This window comes from Mchenga conophoros, linkage group LG14, assembly GCF_057382185.1.
Source record: "Mchenga conophoros isolate Kocher_MC1m ecotype Shallow Benthic linkage group LG14, M_conophoros_male_GT1.1, whole genome shotgun sequence".
In the NCBI taxonomy this organism is placed as follows: domain Eukaryota; kingdom Metazoa; phylum Chordata; class Actinopteri; order Cichliformes; family Cichlidae; genus Mchenga; species Mchenga conophoros.
Window position 1 is genome coordinate 28,922,634 of NC_140539.1, and position 15,944 is coordinate 28,938,577.

General features: G+C 38.4%; 1 protein-coding gene across 2 annotated transcripts; it reads left to right on the top strand.

Annotated features, from left to right (window-relative positions):
* Nucleotides 1-562: 562 nt before the first annotated feature.
* On the top strand, nt 563-8,283 carry slc13a5b (solute carrier family 13 member 5b). Of its 2 annotated transcripts, XM_085243769.1 has the most exons (12): nt 566-725; nt 1,459-1,587; nt 1,669-1,805; nt 1,997-2,217; nt 2,339-2,519; nt 2,614-2,736; nt 2,873-3,085; nt 3,204-3,310; nt 3,417-3,538; nt 3,930-4,091; nt 5,200-5,337; nt 6,118-8,283. In XM_085243769.1, the coding sequence occupies exons 1-12, from the start codon at nt 627-629 to the stop codon at nt 6,241-6,243; spliced, it is 1,758 nt and encodes a 585-aa protein (XP_085099895.1). In that variant the 5' UTR covers nt 566-626; the 3' UTR covers nt 6,244-8,283. The 2 variants fall into 2 exon arrangements, with proteins under 2 accessions (XP_085099894.1, XP_085099895.1); XM_085243768.1 differs by having other exon boundaries at nt 563-725; nt 1,459-1,805.
* Nucleotides 8,284-15,944: the final 7,661 nt, after the last annotated feature.

Genomic DNA, 15,944 nt, shown 5'->3' on the forward strand with positions numbered 1-15,944 from the left:
CTTCTGTGATGTTTTTGGTGAAATGTTTATTGTGCTGTCTTAAAGAAAGATACAACGGGATTTTGGGCGGATTACTGCCACCGTTATAAGGGTTTATTTTTTTTCCAGTTGTTTGACCTTTGTAAAACTAACTCCAAAACCCTTTTGTTAGACAGTGACCAAGAAATTTTAACTTTTAGCATTTTGAAAAGTAAACCTTATATACTTTATTGAATTTCAAGAAAGCCTAGCTTGAAAAGTAAAATACTTGGTTGCATTATTTGTTGTGTCTCTTGCCTGAGCAACAGCAAGACTGAAGTCTGTCAACCGCATTCGCCCCTTTCTCCCCCGCGGGGGTGATAGAGGTGATAGACCTACTGTGGGGAATCCTCGGTTTCAAGATGGTAAATGTAAAAGATGTAAACTATTGTGGTTATTACGTGGATGAACTTTTTCACTTTTAATTGGTCAGTACTTTAGGTCAGTAGTTTAGGCGTTTGCACCCCCTCTCTCTCCTCATTACGTTTCTCGCTCTCGCTCTCTTTTATTTGCGTGGGACTCCCCCCCCCCCCTCCCTCTTCTCTCTTCTGCGCCTCAAAAGTGCCATCCACGGTGCAAAGTCTGCTTTTCTCCATTTTCCTTTCAACATGGCATTCTTGAAATGCCTTTACTCTGTCAAAAATGAAGTGATCCTCTTCATAACTCCGTTACTTCTTCTTCCACTGCCTTTGGTGATCGGGACACAGGTATGTAATTAATCTGCGTTTGGCTTAAAACTAAACACAGTGATAAGAAAGGATGAAAGAATAAAGTAATTTTAATGAGAGAGATGTTACTTACTTGAAGAACTTGAATGAACTGAAATTAAGTGAGATTTTACCTTTCGCGCATTTTAATTTGCACTAGGTCTTTTGCACCTGTTGATGCGCGGTCAAGTGCACAGCGCTTGGAGCGAGTGCACGAGAGCTGTCCAGTGTTGGCTGGTGTGTTCTCCGGTTCTGTTAATTTAACTTCCTTTTGGTAGCATAAAGCTTAAGCGTGGGGCCACAGAGTAAAAAGGGCTCTTTACGCGTTGTGGGTCACAGAGACAAAAAAAATCACAGGTTGCAAGCATGTTATCACTGGCACAGGTTTAAATGCGAAGCATTAAAAAAAAAAAAAATCGGTTTTTCAAGCAGCTGATATTTAACCAGAATGAAACAATTCTAAATAAGATAGTATCATTGACCATCCAAGTTTTGTCTAGATCTCACTTATATTATCCCGACAGATGTAGAACCTGGCGATGAGACACTACAGATTATCTTATCTTCACCCTTTGAACTATCATAGTGTCTCATTAAAATTGCATCATAATTATTGATCTTAGCTGTTTATGAACTTAAGTCAGATTTTCATAGATAAGTTGCTGACACAGACTGAATGTAATGTCTTTGTTTTGTGCAGTTGTCTGTATGTTATAATTTTTTCTTATTGCAGGTGGCAGAATGTGCTTATGTGATAATCCTGATGGCAGTGTACTGGTGCACAGAGGTTCTACCTCTGGCTGTAACCGCTTTGCTTCCAGCTCTCCTTTTCCCTTTATTTGGCATCATGGAGTCCAAAGATGTAAGTAAGAAAAATATGCCACAGTGTATAGGCTTATTTATGTGTGCATACATCTTATCCAGTGTGATCCCTTTGTCTCAGGTGTGTATGCAGTACCTAAAGGACACAAACATGTTGTTTGTTGGAGGACTCATGGTTGCTGTAGCCGTGGAGCACTGGAATCTGCACAAGCGCATAGCTTTGAGGGTGCTACTCATTGTTGGTGTGCGTCCAGCACTGTGAGCGGTTAATTACCTTTCAGATCTATTATGACATCAAAAGCACAGATATGATGTAGATTAAAAAAATAATCCTTTCACTCCCATCATAAAACTTTAACATACTTCATGTTCTGTCCCAAGAGCACGAAGAGCACCTTTCTGATTTTTTTTCTTAATTTACTATTAATTTTACTCTATCTTCTTGGCAGACTGATGATGGGCTTCATGGGTGTAACAGCATTCTTATCCATGTGGATCAGTAACACCGCTACCACAGCTATGATGGTGCCAATTGTCCAAGCAGTGCTGGAACAGCTAAACACCAGTGAGCCAGAAATGCCTCAAATCTTCAGCTCGGATGAGCAGGTCCAAACATCAGAGACTGACAATAAAGCTGATTCACAAACAGAGAAACAGAATGAGGGACAAGGTGAGCCCTTTGTAACTTGTTTATGTTTGGCTAGGACACAAAATCAATAAAAATCAACAGCGTCAAAGACTTTTATAAAGCTGCTAGTAGCCCCTTTTTATTTCTTTCTCTTTGTTTAAAGGCCCAGTAGTAGTGACTTTCTTAGATGCCACGACTGAGGCTGTCAGGCATAAGGAGGCAGCAGAACGGCGGAGAATGTGTAAAGGCATGACCCTGTGTGTTTGTTATGCTGCCAGCATCGGAGGAACAGCCACACTGACAGGAACTGGTCCCAATCTGGTGCTCATGGGCCAGATGAACCAGTGAGTGTCCTCTTATCAGTTATTAGTATTGTGCCAATATTTCAATTCATGTGTATTTATATATTCCTCACGTTTGTATTTTCTTTTGTATTAGATTGTTTCCAGAAAACGGGGACATTATTAACTTTGCGTCCTGGTTCGGTTTTGCCTTCCCCAACATGATCATCATGCTCACACTGGCATGGCTTTGGCTGCAGTTTGTCTTCATGGGATTCAAGTGAGTTTGATAATGCTTAAAGCCTGATTATAAGTGACAGAGACTTGAATCACCACCAAGAAACTTTTTACCGCACTAAGCCTGTGAGTGAGTGTAGAAGTGACACAAAGACTTTTCTTCCCATGTGATCCTCCAGCTTTAAGAAGACATGGGGCTGTGGGGCTGTGAAGACAGAAAAGGAGATTGCTGCATATAATGTGATCCGTGAACAGCATCGCCTGCTGGGGCCGATGTCTTTTGGAGAGATAAGCGTCCTGTGTCTCTTCATTTTGCTCGTGTTGCTGTGGTTCACAAGGGATCCAGGCTTTGTCAGTGGCTGGGCAACAGATATCTTCAACTCCCAAGCAGAGTTTGTATACATATTTTTATGAAAAACATACAATTCAACACCTAAGTTTTATTCATTCATAAATTTACTTTATAAAACTGTGGTATTATTTGATTTTTGCTTTCACTCCATCCTTCAGGTATGTATCAGATGCCACGGTGGCAGTCTTTGTCACAGTCCTTCTCTTTGTTCTGCCCTCCAAACCTCCACGCTTGTGTTCTTTTAGGACACATAGTTTTGACATAGGTGAGCCATCATTTCTGAAGAATGTTGTGTTTCCCATTCTAATAAGTTTGGGAAGAGTAGGCTATGCTGTAATTAAACTTTGATGATTCGTTTCTTTGATCTGTAGCATCTCATCAAACTGCTGGCCCAACACCTCGTCTCCTCAGCTGGAAAGCTGCCCAAAAGAAATTACCTTGGGGTATTGTGCTTCTTCTTGGAGGAGGGTTTGCTCTGGCTAAGGGCAGTGAAGTAAGTTACAAAGGCAGTTGTTAGATGCAATGGTTGTGGGGCCAATAACAATCTTTCAAGAAATTTTGAACTTCACAATAGCCATTCAGTGTCTTGAGATTCTGATTCTACTAGTTTATTTTAGAGGCATGAGGATTCATAGAGATGTTTATCAAATCGACCAGCTATTTAATCTGTTTTTAATGGTATCAGCATCATGCTTTTTTCCCTTTAATCTCCTAATGCAGTTTTAAAGTTTTATGCAAATTAAATGATTAGTAAATCTCTGGATTCAGATGTTTTTGGTGTTCTGCACATACGGTTGCATTGTAGCAGATGCAATATATTGTGACCAAACCTGAATCACAGTCTCCTCAAAGTAAATGTGCACTTTGTTTTGTTGTGTCTTTAGGTGTCTGGACTATCAAAGTGGATGGGAGATCAGATGGCTCCTCTGCAAAGCATCCCTCCCTGGGCAATTGCCATTGTCTTATGCCTGCTGATTGCCACATTCACAGAATGCACCAGTAATGTAGCCACTGCAACGCTCTTCCTACCCGTCTTAGCTTCGATGGTAAGCAAGTGAAGCAGTATAGAGCAAGTGAAATATAGGTGGTGTGGGAGAGGACAGAAAATACTGTTTGGGTGCAATAGCTCAGTTAGGTTAAGTGCTTCCTAGCGTAAATTCTTTCCCCCAGCTGGAGTTCACCATTGAAACTACTCCCAGTGAGAGCTGGTCCATTTTCCCACGTTTTGGTTTGGTTACCCATCTTGTTGGTCATTCAGGCTGAATATGTTTGGCCCCCTTCTGTGGGCCCCTTCTCCCATTAATAACCTGCCAAACACCAATTCAGTCCAGTGCCTTGTAACAGTGCCCTCCCTGCTGCTGCTTCTTCTGAAGAATAGCATTTCTGTGCCCACTAGCTGAGCACTGGAGAGAATGCCAAAACGAGGTCTGAAATGCAAGTAGTGGTTTTCACATTTATTGATATCTTGAGGGAAAAGCCAAGTAGATGCACAAGGATGATCAACCCTTCTGTGTTTAGCCCTTGAAAATACAAACAGAAAGTGAAGAAAGGGAGAATAGGTACTTTAGTCAGATTCACACAAACAGTTAAAGGCATTGTGAGAACATTTTGTGGCAACGGTGGCTTGTGTCATGTCACTTTGTGTGTCATCCTGTCAAGAGACTCTTTAGCATTTGATTTAGGCAGAAACCCTGTGACAAGACAAAATACTGTCATCCTGGTGACCTGATATACAGCTGAAGTTTAACAAAGACTAAACATAAAGTTTAGGTCTTTTCACCCTTTGGTTATTTTGAGAACCAGAAATTACTGTGCACTTGTAAGCTAGTGTGCTGCAGGACATGTAATTCAGAAGCAAATTCCACTGAGTAATGTCTTTTGCAACTTTAAAGTCTGCCATTATCTCCACATATGTAGTACGTTTCTATTTTAAATATCATGACTCAGCACAGGGCCAGCAGGAATTACATCTTAATTACACACACCTAATGAGAGTTTTCCCTGCACACAGAATTGCATACATTTCATTCTGAGTTATGAGCTGGTGATTAAGGTTGCAGAAAAATAGCCAGAAAGAGTAGTGGAGGATTTTGTGATCAAGGCTGTATTCATCCGTGAGTCAGACTGCTGATACCTTGTGTGTGATTATTACAGTCTCAGTCCATTGGAATCAACCCGCTGTACGTCATGGTTCCTTGTACCCTAAGTGCCTCATTTGCCTTCATGCTGCCTGTCGCAACTCCTCCCAATGCCATAGTCTTCTCTTATGGATACCTTAAGGTTGCTGACATGGTAAGTACGACATTGGCTTTGGTATGCTTATTGTGTAAATTACATGTTGCAGTGCTGTGACTCTGGGACCAATGTTGAACTGCTTGGTCTGCAGAATTTACATTCATAAAAACGCGGTTGTGACCAGAATCTCTTAAGTGACAGTCACATTTTGACGATAGCTGATATTAAGGGTATTCTTTAGTTGTGTTCCGGCTGCAGAAGTGAAGCAATATGTTTCCAAGTGTTTTACAATAGTAAATGTTACCACTAGAAAGTTGTAGCACATGATGAGTCACTCTAAGTAGCCAGTGTAATCTGCAATCGATTTAAAATATCGTTTTCTGTCACATCCTTGTATGGTTATAAGGCATTTTTGATGAGTCAGATTAAGAACATTTTCTGTGCAAGCTGATACAGTTTCAAATCAAATTAGTTTGGTATGTAGAATTTGCGTCTCAAGGTCCCCTGCCATCGACTTTCCAGGAATGTTAAACAAGTTTAACACCTTCCGATCAAACTATTGTTGTGGATTCGTTACATAAATATTAAAGTGGTAGAATACAAAAAGAGTGGGCACATCCAAAACACTTCCATGGGTTAAAACATAAACTTAAGAAAATCTGAGAGATAACATTACAGTACATTTAAAGAAATATTCCAATCTACATACTGTGGGACTTCCTCAAATACTTCATGACTTTAGGGATAATGATCTTCTCATGCAACTTTCAGCAACAAATACAGATGTTAACAATAAACTAAATCTTGAAATGACTGCATTCTTTTCTTCTCCACCAGGCCAGGACAGGATTCGTCATGAACATCATTGGCATTCTTTGTATTACACTGGCCATTAACAGCTGGGGTAAAGCAATGTTTCACCTAGATTCTGTCCCTGCCTGGGCCAATGCCACTGGGGTATGAGACTGGCTCTGCAGTGAGAGAGGATCCATGCACAAGCCTATCCACAGGTGCCAGACTAAGACCTGTGGTCAGAGGGATGGTATTGGACCACGCAGTGAGATGCATGTGTCCAATTGGAGTTAGGACACAAGTCTCATGAGGCTCGTTTTGATTGACACTTGAGTGAAAAAAAGTGGTGATCTATAAAATTAGGGAGAAAAATGATTCAACTATATGAAAATATTCATTTTCATGTAATTGAACTTTATATATACATACATAATGATGTTAAACTTCAAATAAGTTTAGATCTCTTCTATAGACCTATTACACTATTTGAATCTCTTATAATACACATTTCTGTTATTCAGTACAATGGAATAACTGAAACAATATATTGGGACTATAGTGTCTGTAAATTTACGCTCCTTTATATCCTTAAGTGAACCAAATGACATCTTATTTTCTTTTTATCAAAGAAAATTAGAGGAAAAGGAGCTATTCATATAGTCAAAGTTATTTAACATGTACCCATGTGTTTATAGTAATAAGCCATATTGTATATCTTGATGATGCAACTTGAAAATATTTGACGTACTTCTTTTTTTATTTAATTTTCCTTCTATGCCGCTTCTGCTTTACTTTACAATATTTCAGAGAAAGATATTTTCACTTTCACATTTGTCGGACAGCTCCAGTAACTGGTTACCTTTCAGATTTTACACTTAAAGAAATCTTTGGTTTTGTAAAATATTATACATTGATACCTTGATAATGAATATAAAGTTTAATGCTATTAGTGATAGAAAAAAACATTACTTGTCAATACATTAGCAGTAATTATCCGTTAACTTTCATATAATATGACACTGACAAGAGCAATTCAGCTGCTTAATTATTACTTTTACTACTGATACATTTTTGGCTCAAAATATGTATTTTCATAAATAAAATACTCTATTTTAGGACATTTAAGGAGCGGATTATAAGGCGCAATATCGATAAACTGGTCTATTTTCATACATAAGGTGGACAGGATTATAAGGCGCATTAAACAAAACATGACTGATAGCCTTGAGTTTGAAATCCGCTTTGTAAGCATGTCTCTTAACAGGTGCCATTTTTGGGTCCTTTTACACACAACAATATTATTTGGAAGCACAGTACGTATCACTCCGCCAGGCTCCTGACTACGGTAGCCGTAATGCTCAGACAATCCATCAAGTAGTACGGTCAAGTCATACTAAAATATTTTGACAGGTTTTTGAGCGCCGTGTACCACATAAAATCAGTTTCAGGTCAGTAAGCACAACCAGAATTAATACTTAAGGCACACCGATTATAAAGGACACTGTCGATTTTTGAGAAAATTAAAGGATTTTGAGTGCGCCTTATAGTCCGAAAAGTATGGTTTTAAATATTGAATGCTTTTTTGGTTGTAATTTGGGCAGCTTAAAAAATATATAAACTGCAATATTTTCTCAATCACTCCTGTGCCATACAGAAGACTTTGCAAGTGAACATTTCTTAAGAGATTTGAGGTAACAAAAGCTAATGGCTTGGTTGGTGAACTTGGTATTTATCAGTTCAGAGCTAATACTGTATGTGCTGAATCAGACTTAGAGTTGGCTATGAATAAAGGATAAACTTTTTATCCTATCAAAGCAAAAGCTGTATGTAACGTGTACAAAAAGGATGACTTATTGTACTGTAAACACATTTGAAATGTTTGAGTCAGTGCACGCTGGAGAGATTATACCTCTCGGCTGGCCTGGGAACGCCTTGGTATTCCCCCGCATAAACTGGAGGAGGCGGCTGGGGAGAGGGAGGTCTGGGCCTCTTTGCTTAGGCTGCTGCCCCCGCAACCCGGCCTCGGATAAAGCGGATGAAGATGGATGGATGGATGGAGTCAGTACAGTTTGTCTCACAGCAATATTAATTGTAAATGAATTGCAATGAAGTGGTATTTAGTAATAACTGCATATAGTCTACTATTCTCTTCAGTTTCAAGACTTTTGCACATGTCAATTTATATAAAAATAAATAAATAATACAAACAAATCTGTTGACGTTTCTTTTCTGTTCAAGGACTTCACATTAGATGTTCAATAACAATTAAAAAAGACAAAATACATCCAAAGTGCAGCTGTTTTCCACACACAGCATTTTTTTTTAAATTGAATGGATTTAATTGAATGAGGCGGGGAATTCAGTGATGTTTGTGTGAGAGAGACTTGTCAAGATGATACACTAGATTTAAAATGATTTCAAATGTGAGAAACTCAATTTGGCTGTTATTAACTGTAATGCTGTCTATTATTTTAAAAAGTGAGGATGGTTTATTATAACAAAAGCTCAGTCTGAGCTGTCATCTCTCACCATCATCCAAAACAAAATTATCAGATTTTCATCACCATGCAACTCTTTCTCAACAGCATATGACTATTATCCATCTTTTAAAGGACAAGTATGTTTCGCTGCCTCTTACTTATTGGCCTCTTGTCTTATGTATAAAGCTGACATGATCCTTTAAACACAGCATGGAAAGCCATAATGAGCCTGGACTTAAAGGCCACACCTAATGGCAAGAGGCCTATGACATTGTAATCTGAGATTAAGGTTCAAGGCAGGGATATCGTTAAACATTGTTGTGCATCATCAGCATTATGAGCTTAAAGAAGCTCATAAGAAGCTCTTACGTCTCCATTTAAAGATCTGCCAGAGAACTTTAATATCACCTCGTAAGTGTCGATCATTATGTTGGGTTTCTGTTTTAAAAACATGACGAATGGTAATCATAAGACTCTGCATACAGGGAAGTAAACGTCAACAAACCCTGTTGTTGGTATGGTGTGACAGTAGAAAACATGGCCAAAAGGTAGCAGGAAGAAAAAAAAAATCAAAGGATCACATCAAAGTTCTGACCCCATTCTTTTGGGACAATTAAAATGTTAGATGGTTTTTGGTTAACAAGCGGTTGGGTGCATAGAGCAGTTTAGATCACTATGATCTCGTGTCCCACTGGGAAGGAAAACTTATGTAATTACAGTGTCTTTCTCTCCTTTTGCTCCCTCTGAGCTACCCACTCATTATCCAATTGCAACACATCGTCTTGTGTCGTGGACTATATTATTGGCTATATATACATGTAAGGCCTCGGCAGGAAATTAAACCTGCGAACTGTTCGCTTTGCTAAGATTTTGTCCTACTGACTGCACAGGCAAGGACTCTGGTGAAGCTAAACACGCATTTCTATGAACCCATTATAAACTAGGCTTTCTAGCTGCAGAGTAAGCAAACTGTGAGCTTAATGAATGACTTCCACAAAAATATAAAGTAATTAGGGAGTTGGGAGTATGTAGAAGAGGTCAAAAAAGGAAACTTTGTATTTCATCCACTTGCATTTGGGAGCATTTTGTTGATGAGAAGGCTTTTGAAAACCACATTGCCCTTTCACCTCTTCTGTATCAGTTACATATGAGCACAATATGCTGCCTGTCCGATACAATCAATCCTCCCTTGAACATAAAGACCTGTGTGTAGAGATGGTTTCAGTTAGCAATTGGAGTATCCAATTAAGCTTTGGACATGAGTGAGGCCAAAAGCAAAAAAAGATCCAGAAGAGGACAGAGAGCTTTTTCATTGCTTACTTTAGGCCAAAGTACATCCATTGTTTAATGGGGATGGGGGGGATTTGGTGTAAATGATTACACTTTTATGAACTCTAAGACAGCAACAGTCAGCAATGAAGACATGTTTTTATTTTAAGGTACTAAGACAAACACTGAATGCAAACAAGCAACGAGGAACAAAGTACTATCGACTGTGTAGGATTGAAACCTGGAGCTGATTTACAACCACGATTCTCAAATCAGTTTTGCCCGGTCTCTTTTCACAGTACTCTCTTTAGCTGTATGTGACTATTAGGATGCTGTAAAATGTAAATAGAAACAGAATACAATAATTTACAAATATAAACCAATGATTTACTCACAGCAGAATATAGAAAATATATATGAAAAAAATTGTTCTCTTATGAGAAAAATACTGGATGATTGTTAATTTGATGGCAGCAAAAAGGATTCTAGCTGCTTAACAATCCTGCGTCTTCTTTGTGATATTTTTCACTTTATGATGCATCAAATGTTTTTGATTGGTGAAAGGTCTGATTTGTAGGCAGGTCAGATTAAGCATAGCTATTAAGCTAGCTGTTGTAATAGCATGACGTTTAACATAAGGACAGGGCATAAACAGGCAATAAGAGTGAGATAATAAATATACAGTATATACACATTGATGGGGCCTTTCTAGATCTGCAAGCTGCCAACTCTAAAGGCGATAATGCACCCTCATGCCATCGGAGATGCATGCTTTTGAACTGAATGTTGATAACAACATGGATAGTCCCTCTCCTCTTAAATCCAAAGAATGCAGGGTTTCACATTTTAAATTCTGGTTCATCCGATGACAGAACAGTTTTCCACTGTGCTTTAGTTCATTTGGCCAAAACAAGACAAATGCATTTCTAGATCATGGCGGCTTCTTTGCATACTAGAGTTTTATTCTCGATTTCTGGATGGCACATTGAACTGTGTTCACAGACAGTGATTTCTGGAAGCATTCCTGAATTCATGCAGTGATTTCCATTAAAGAATCATGGTTGCTCCTAATGTGATTGTCATTTTTTAACTTGTTCCTTGCACACAGATTTCACACAGAACACAGTGTGAGGCAAGGCAGGATAGGACACAAAATCTAGGACTCAAAGACAAAAACTAAACTTAAAGGTAGCTAACGGCTGATTACAAAACACACTAACTAAAACTGGGAAGGCTCTAGAAATCTAAACTAACTGACAGAACACACAGGAGGAGACACAGGCGATATATATAACAGAGGGAATCAGGGCAGAGAGGAAACAGCAAGGAAACACGGCTGACTAAATACAGGGAACAGAGGAATGAGACAGAGATAAGAGCAGGGGGGACAAGGCTGAAAGAGCGAGGAATGGAGAGGGCGAAAGGGAGAGAAAAACCACACAGAGACATGACTGGAGAAACAGGCAACTAAACATGGAGACAAGACGGACTTCACAGGGAAGCACGAAGCACAAAAACTCAAAACACGGTCAAAACTCCAAACCATGACACCTGATGGCATTTATAAACTATTTAATTGAAATGTTATTCTCCAGGGCTTTCTTTTTTTAGTAGCACTTACTTTTCAGCTTATTGTTGGTCTATCCCAAGTTTTTGGAGATGGGTTATTGCTATTTTTTTCATGAAATATTAAATATGCCTCAGTCTAAACCTGTTATTAAGTACACTTCATAATACCAATTTAACTACAATTTTTAAGTCCTCAGAACAATTTCTGTTCGCTAGTACACAATTTCCACAAACTATCCTTGTGGTGGGCTAGTCTCTCTTGGTGTCTTTTGAGAACTATCACACAGTTGGATGGGTTTGAGAATCTAATGTGATGCAGGATCACGTAGCATTATGCAGCAAAAGTAGGGAAAATTTCCATGAGAAGAAAAATCACGGTAGAGAAAATCTGCTGAAAGCCATCTGGAAATTATATCTCTTGCAGTAGCCTCTCCCATAGCCACTGACTTCAGTGGTTATAACACTTGGCCTAGCAATTTTGTGGTGACACTACTAGTCTTTTTCTTGGTGAAGTGCGTGAAACCAGTTCAGTGTTAGACACCTCATTTGTGGAAAAGAAGTCAAAATGTTACAAGAAAGGTCTCACTCAAATTAAATCTATAGATGGACAGTGGAAAATGCTTTTACAGATTCAGGCTATTCAAAATAGCCTCCAAGAGCCCAGAAACCTGTTTCGCTTACTCTGTTTATTGGTTTAGAAAGTGCTAAAGAGAGCCAAGGCTGAGAAAGTTTGCATTTCACTGAACTTGGGTATGAATTTATTTGGAGAATACAAGCACACAAGTAAGTAGCTATAGAGCTACTCCCAAATATTCATTTGAGTAATCTGGATAATCAATTACTGTCTGTCTGGTTTACTATCTAACTTTTACCTTTGCCAAAATTTTAAATATTCATTATTTTGTTTATAATGCGTTAAAGTTCTTCATTAACAGTCTCAGAGTCATAGTATGTCAAAAATATTGCTAACATTATGCAGAAAAAGGATCGAATCTGGGTCACCTTTAGCCCAGTACACTTGGGAATGTTAATCTGGGCGAGCATGTCAAAATATTTAAAGGTCATGAGCTTGTTAGTGTTAAGGGCACTGTCATTCGCAAGGACTATACTGTAATGAGACTGATGTTTACAGTATTGTCTTTTTTTAGAGTACCTCCATGTTTTCTGGTGTCTTGGTGTCTACTGTACCTTCTGACGGATGAATTCGAGGTACCGCTCGACAAAAAATAAACCATGTGCTCAAAACAGGCTGACAGATGACTCATTGGGCTATATGACCACAGTTCATGTGTTCTTTGCACCGCTTCACTCACAAAAAGGGCATTTTTAGGTGTAATAAGAGGTTGTGGCACTGCAACCCTACTATTGTGTCCCTTTCTCTGAAGTTCTCAGTTGACTGCTTTCATGAAACTAAAAGGCCAATTGAATCCAAGATTGAGATTTACAGTAAGCTGATTCAAAGTTGCCCGACTGTTTTTTCTCTGCATGTCAAAGCTCAGACATATTGATGACCAAAGAGCACTCACATCTGTCCCAAAGTTCCCTTAACCGATGATATCTTTCCTTCAGACCCACAGACCCAGATCACTAATACTGAGCTATTTCAGTGCAAAAAACATGTTGTTGGCAGTTTTAATCTTGGACGCTATTGTGAAAGAGAACTTTGTGATTGTTTTTGTGCTTTTGTGGCCAGAATAATGTCAGTCTAGCCAGAATATAGCCCTGCATTTGTCATAGGGATCAAACCTGCGTGAGATGGATTAGATCTCATTGTACCCAGCGTCTCCTTTTAGAATTTGAAAAACCACATAATTATATTTAATACACCAGTGTTTTACCTTTATCTTCCTCAGGACAATACAAAATATGGTTATGGACCAGATTCTTTCCAAGATGCCTTTAAACAACTACAAATTTCTGGCTACAAGGTGATGTAATTTAAGGCACGAACACACACAAAAATACATTTTTCACAAAATGAATTCACAAAACCTTGATCAAACGTTATTATTTATCCAACGAAGAAGCAAAATATATTTTTTGTATCACTTTTACTCTGATATTGGTGTCATAAGTAGGTCTAATTGCAATTTATAAATCCTGGTAAATTCAATAAATAAAAAGTCTTGATATGATTTAAGCTTTAGTCGTTATTCAAAGAGGCTTACAAAGCTAAATATAATGTATCCAATATCTACATTTTAACATACTATGTAAGTATGAGAACTTTAAAATGCACTGAAACATGCTTTTCTTAAAAACCACAAGCTTAAATAGGAACACAGTAAATGGCTCCATCTGGTGGTGCAATGCACAATCAAACAACAGTACTGTATGTATACCACTTACTTAAGAAAGGAAGAAAGAAAGCTTCTAAGGGTCTGACCAGAACATTACTAAACATGGAAATAGAGTTCCAGCTGGCCATCCAGCTCACTATTGCAATTATTTGGCCTTGAAACCATCAAATGACCTTAATGTAAAGTAGATTTACTGCAGCAGAATAATGTTGACCTTAGCTGGTCCACAGAGCAGTTGAGGCACTGACAAAGGTATAACCACAGGTTTATACCCTCAGCAGAACCATCTTTTCTTCTATATCATCTCCCCTACACCCAAACAGTTTTGTCCAGCTTGTTTTACAGTACCCTCTATATCTGTATGTGACTGTTAGAATGCTGTGTAAAATGTAAATAAGAACAAAATGCAATGATTTGTAAATCTCCTAAACTCATATTTTATTCACAGTAGACTAAGAAAACACATCAAAGCTTTAAAATTAAATATTTTAGTATTTCATGAAAACTATTATGTCATTTTGCATTTGATGGCAGTCATACATCTCAAAAAAGTTGGAGTGGGAGCAACAAAAGGCTGGAAAAGTGAGTAATATGTAAAAGAAACGGCTGGAGGAACATCTCGCAACTGGTCAGCAACATTATGGGATATTAAAAAAACATCTTACAGAGGCACAGTTTATCTGAAGTAAAGAAAAAGCAAACAAACAAAGAAAAATCTGTATCAACAAATTGTAAAAAAAAAAAAAAAAAAAAAAAAAAGCAACAACAAAAAAACATTAATATGTAAATAATGTTCCTCAATGTGAAACTGTGAAGACTAAAATGCCATCATCATCTACCTGGAGAAATTTCTGTCCACAAGGGACAAGGTTGAAAATGTTTGGGCCACAGGTGGTACTGTATTTTAAAAAAAAGGCCATATGCTCTCAGGGATGACCTTTTTCAGGCTTCAGACCTTGCATATTTGAACAAGGCAGTACTAAGCCACATATTGCATCTATAAATATTTGAGGCATCATGAAACGAAAAATACAACAAAGAAGACACCGAACTGAAGAGTCCTGTGTCAAACGAGAATGGGACAATGTTTCTTTCCAAAAGGCACAACAGTTGGTCTCCTCAGCTCCCTGACGTTTATAAGAAGAGGGGATGCTACACAGTGGTAAACACAGCCTTATCCCAGTTCTCTGAGACATTTTGCTGCCATCAAATTCAAAATGACCTTTTTGGGGAGGGGGGGCGGGGGTAAAATCATGGATGGAATATGAAATCACCATCCACTAACCAATTATTCTAAAGTAGCATCCCATCCCTGGGGAGTAGGAGGATCTAAATATTTTCAGTCAAGTCTAAAGTTTTTGTGTAACTTTGTAGCATCAGCAATAAATATAAATTATTACATGCCTTTATTTTTGTCTGTTGGCAGCAAATAATTGCACAGCAGTTTTACTGTCCTAGAAGCATTAAAATATGATCCTACAACAGGATACAGGACTGCATATCAAATTTGATATAGAATAAGCCTGTGCTTGAATTCTGTTTTTATATTGAAACTTTACTCTCAAACCCTTAATCTAATTTTGACGAGTATGTGCGTGCATTCATTTGGCGATGCACAAAATATGTAAAATGTTGTTCTACTTTATTCCAATTTGCTACAAAGTAGTTGTTGGAAACACAGAATACACGTCAAGAATACCTGTTAAATCAGTCAAACGTTTCACTTTGATCTGTGACAAACTCAAGCGTCTCTCTTATTGGGACAGTACATTTTAATGGATCCAGGTTAAAGTGTTAAAGCTCTAATGTACAGCCTAGAAATGAACAGCAGCACTCGGCGATTTTACGCATCATTACCTGCATGTAACAGTGTTGGATTTTGCTGTTATGAGTTCTTATGTTCTTTATAGATGTTTAATCAACTTTTATCATCATCTAATAATGTCTGTGATGACGTGTAGATGGCACTTAAAGGGATCTGATCTGTAAAACGCTACTCTTAGACTGCCCAGATACTGATAACCAGCGCCTTCATGTAAACGCGCACGGGAGACCCTCTTTGTGACCGCTTATCCTGATTGTCAGAGCGCAAGATATGCGCCGTTATGCTAAACTAGCTTAGTACCAACAGAGCCAAACTCTCTTCTCCAGCCATCATTAGTATGTTTGTGTGTGTTTGTGTGTGTTTGTGTGTGTGTGTGGGGGGGGGGGGGGACCATTGTGGTGCAATCCACACGATTCATAAACACGTGGA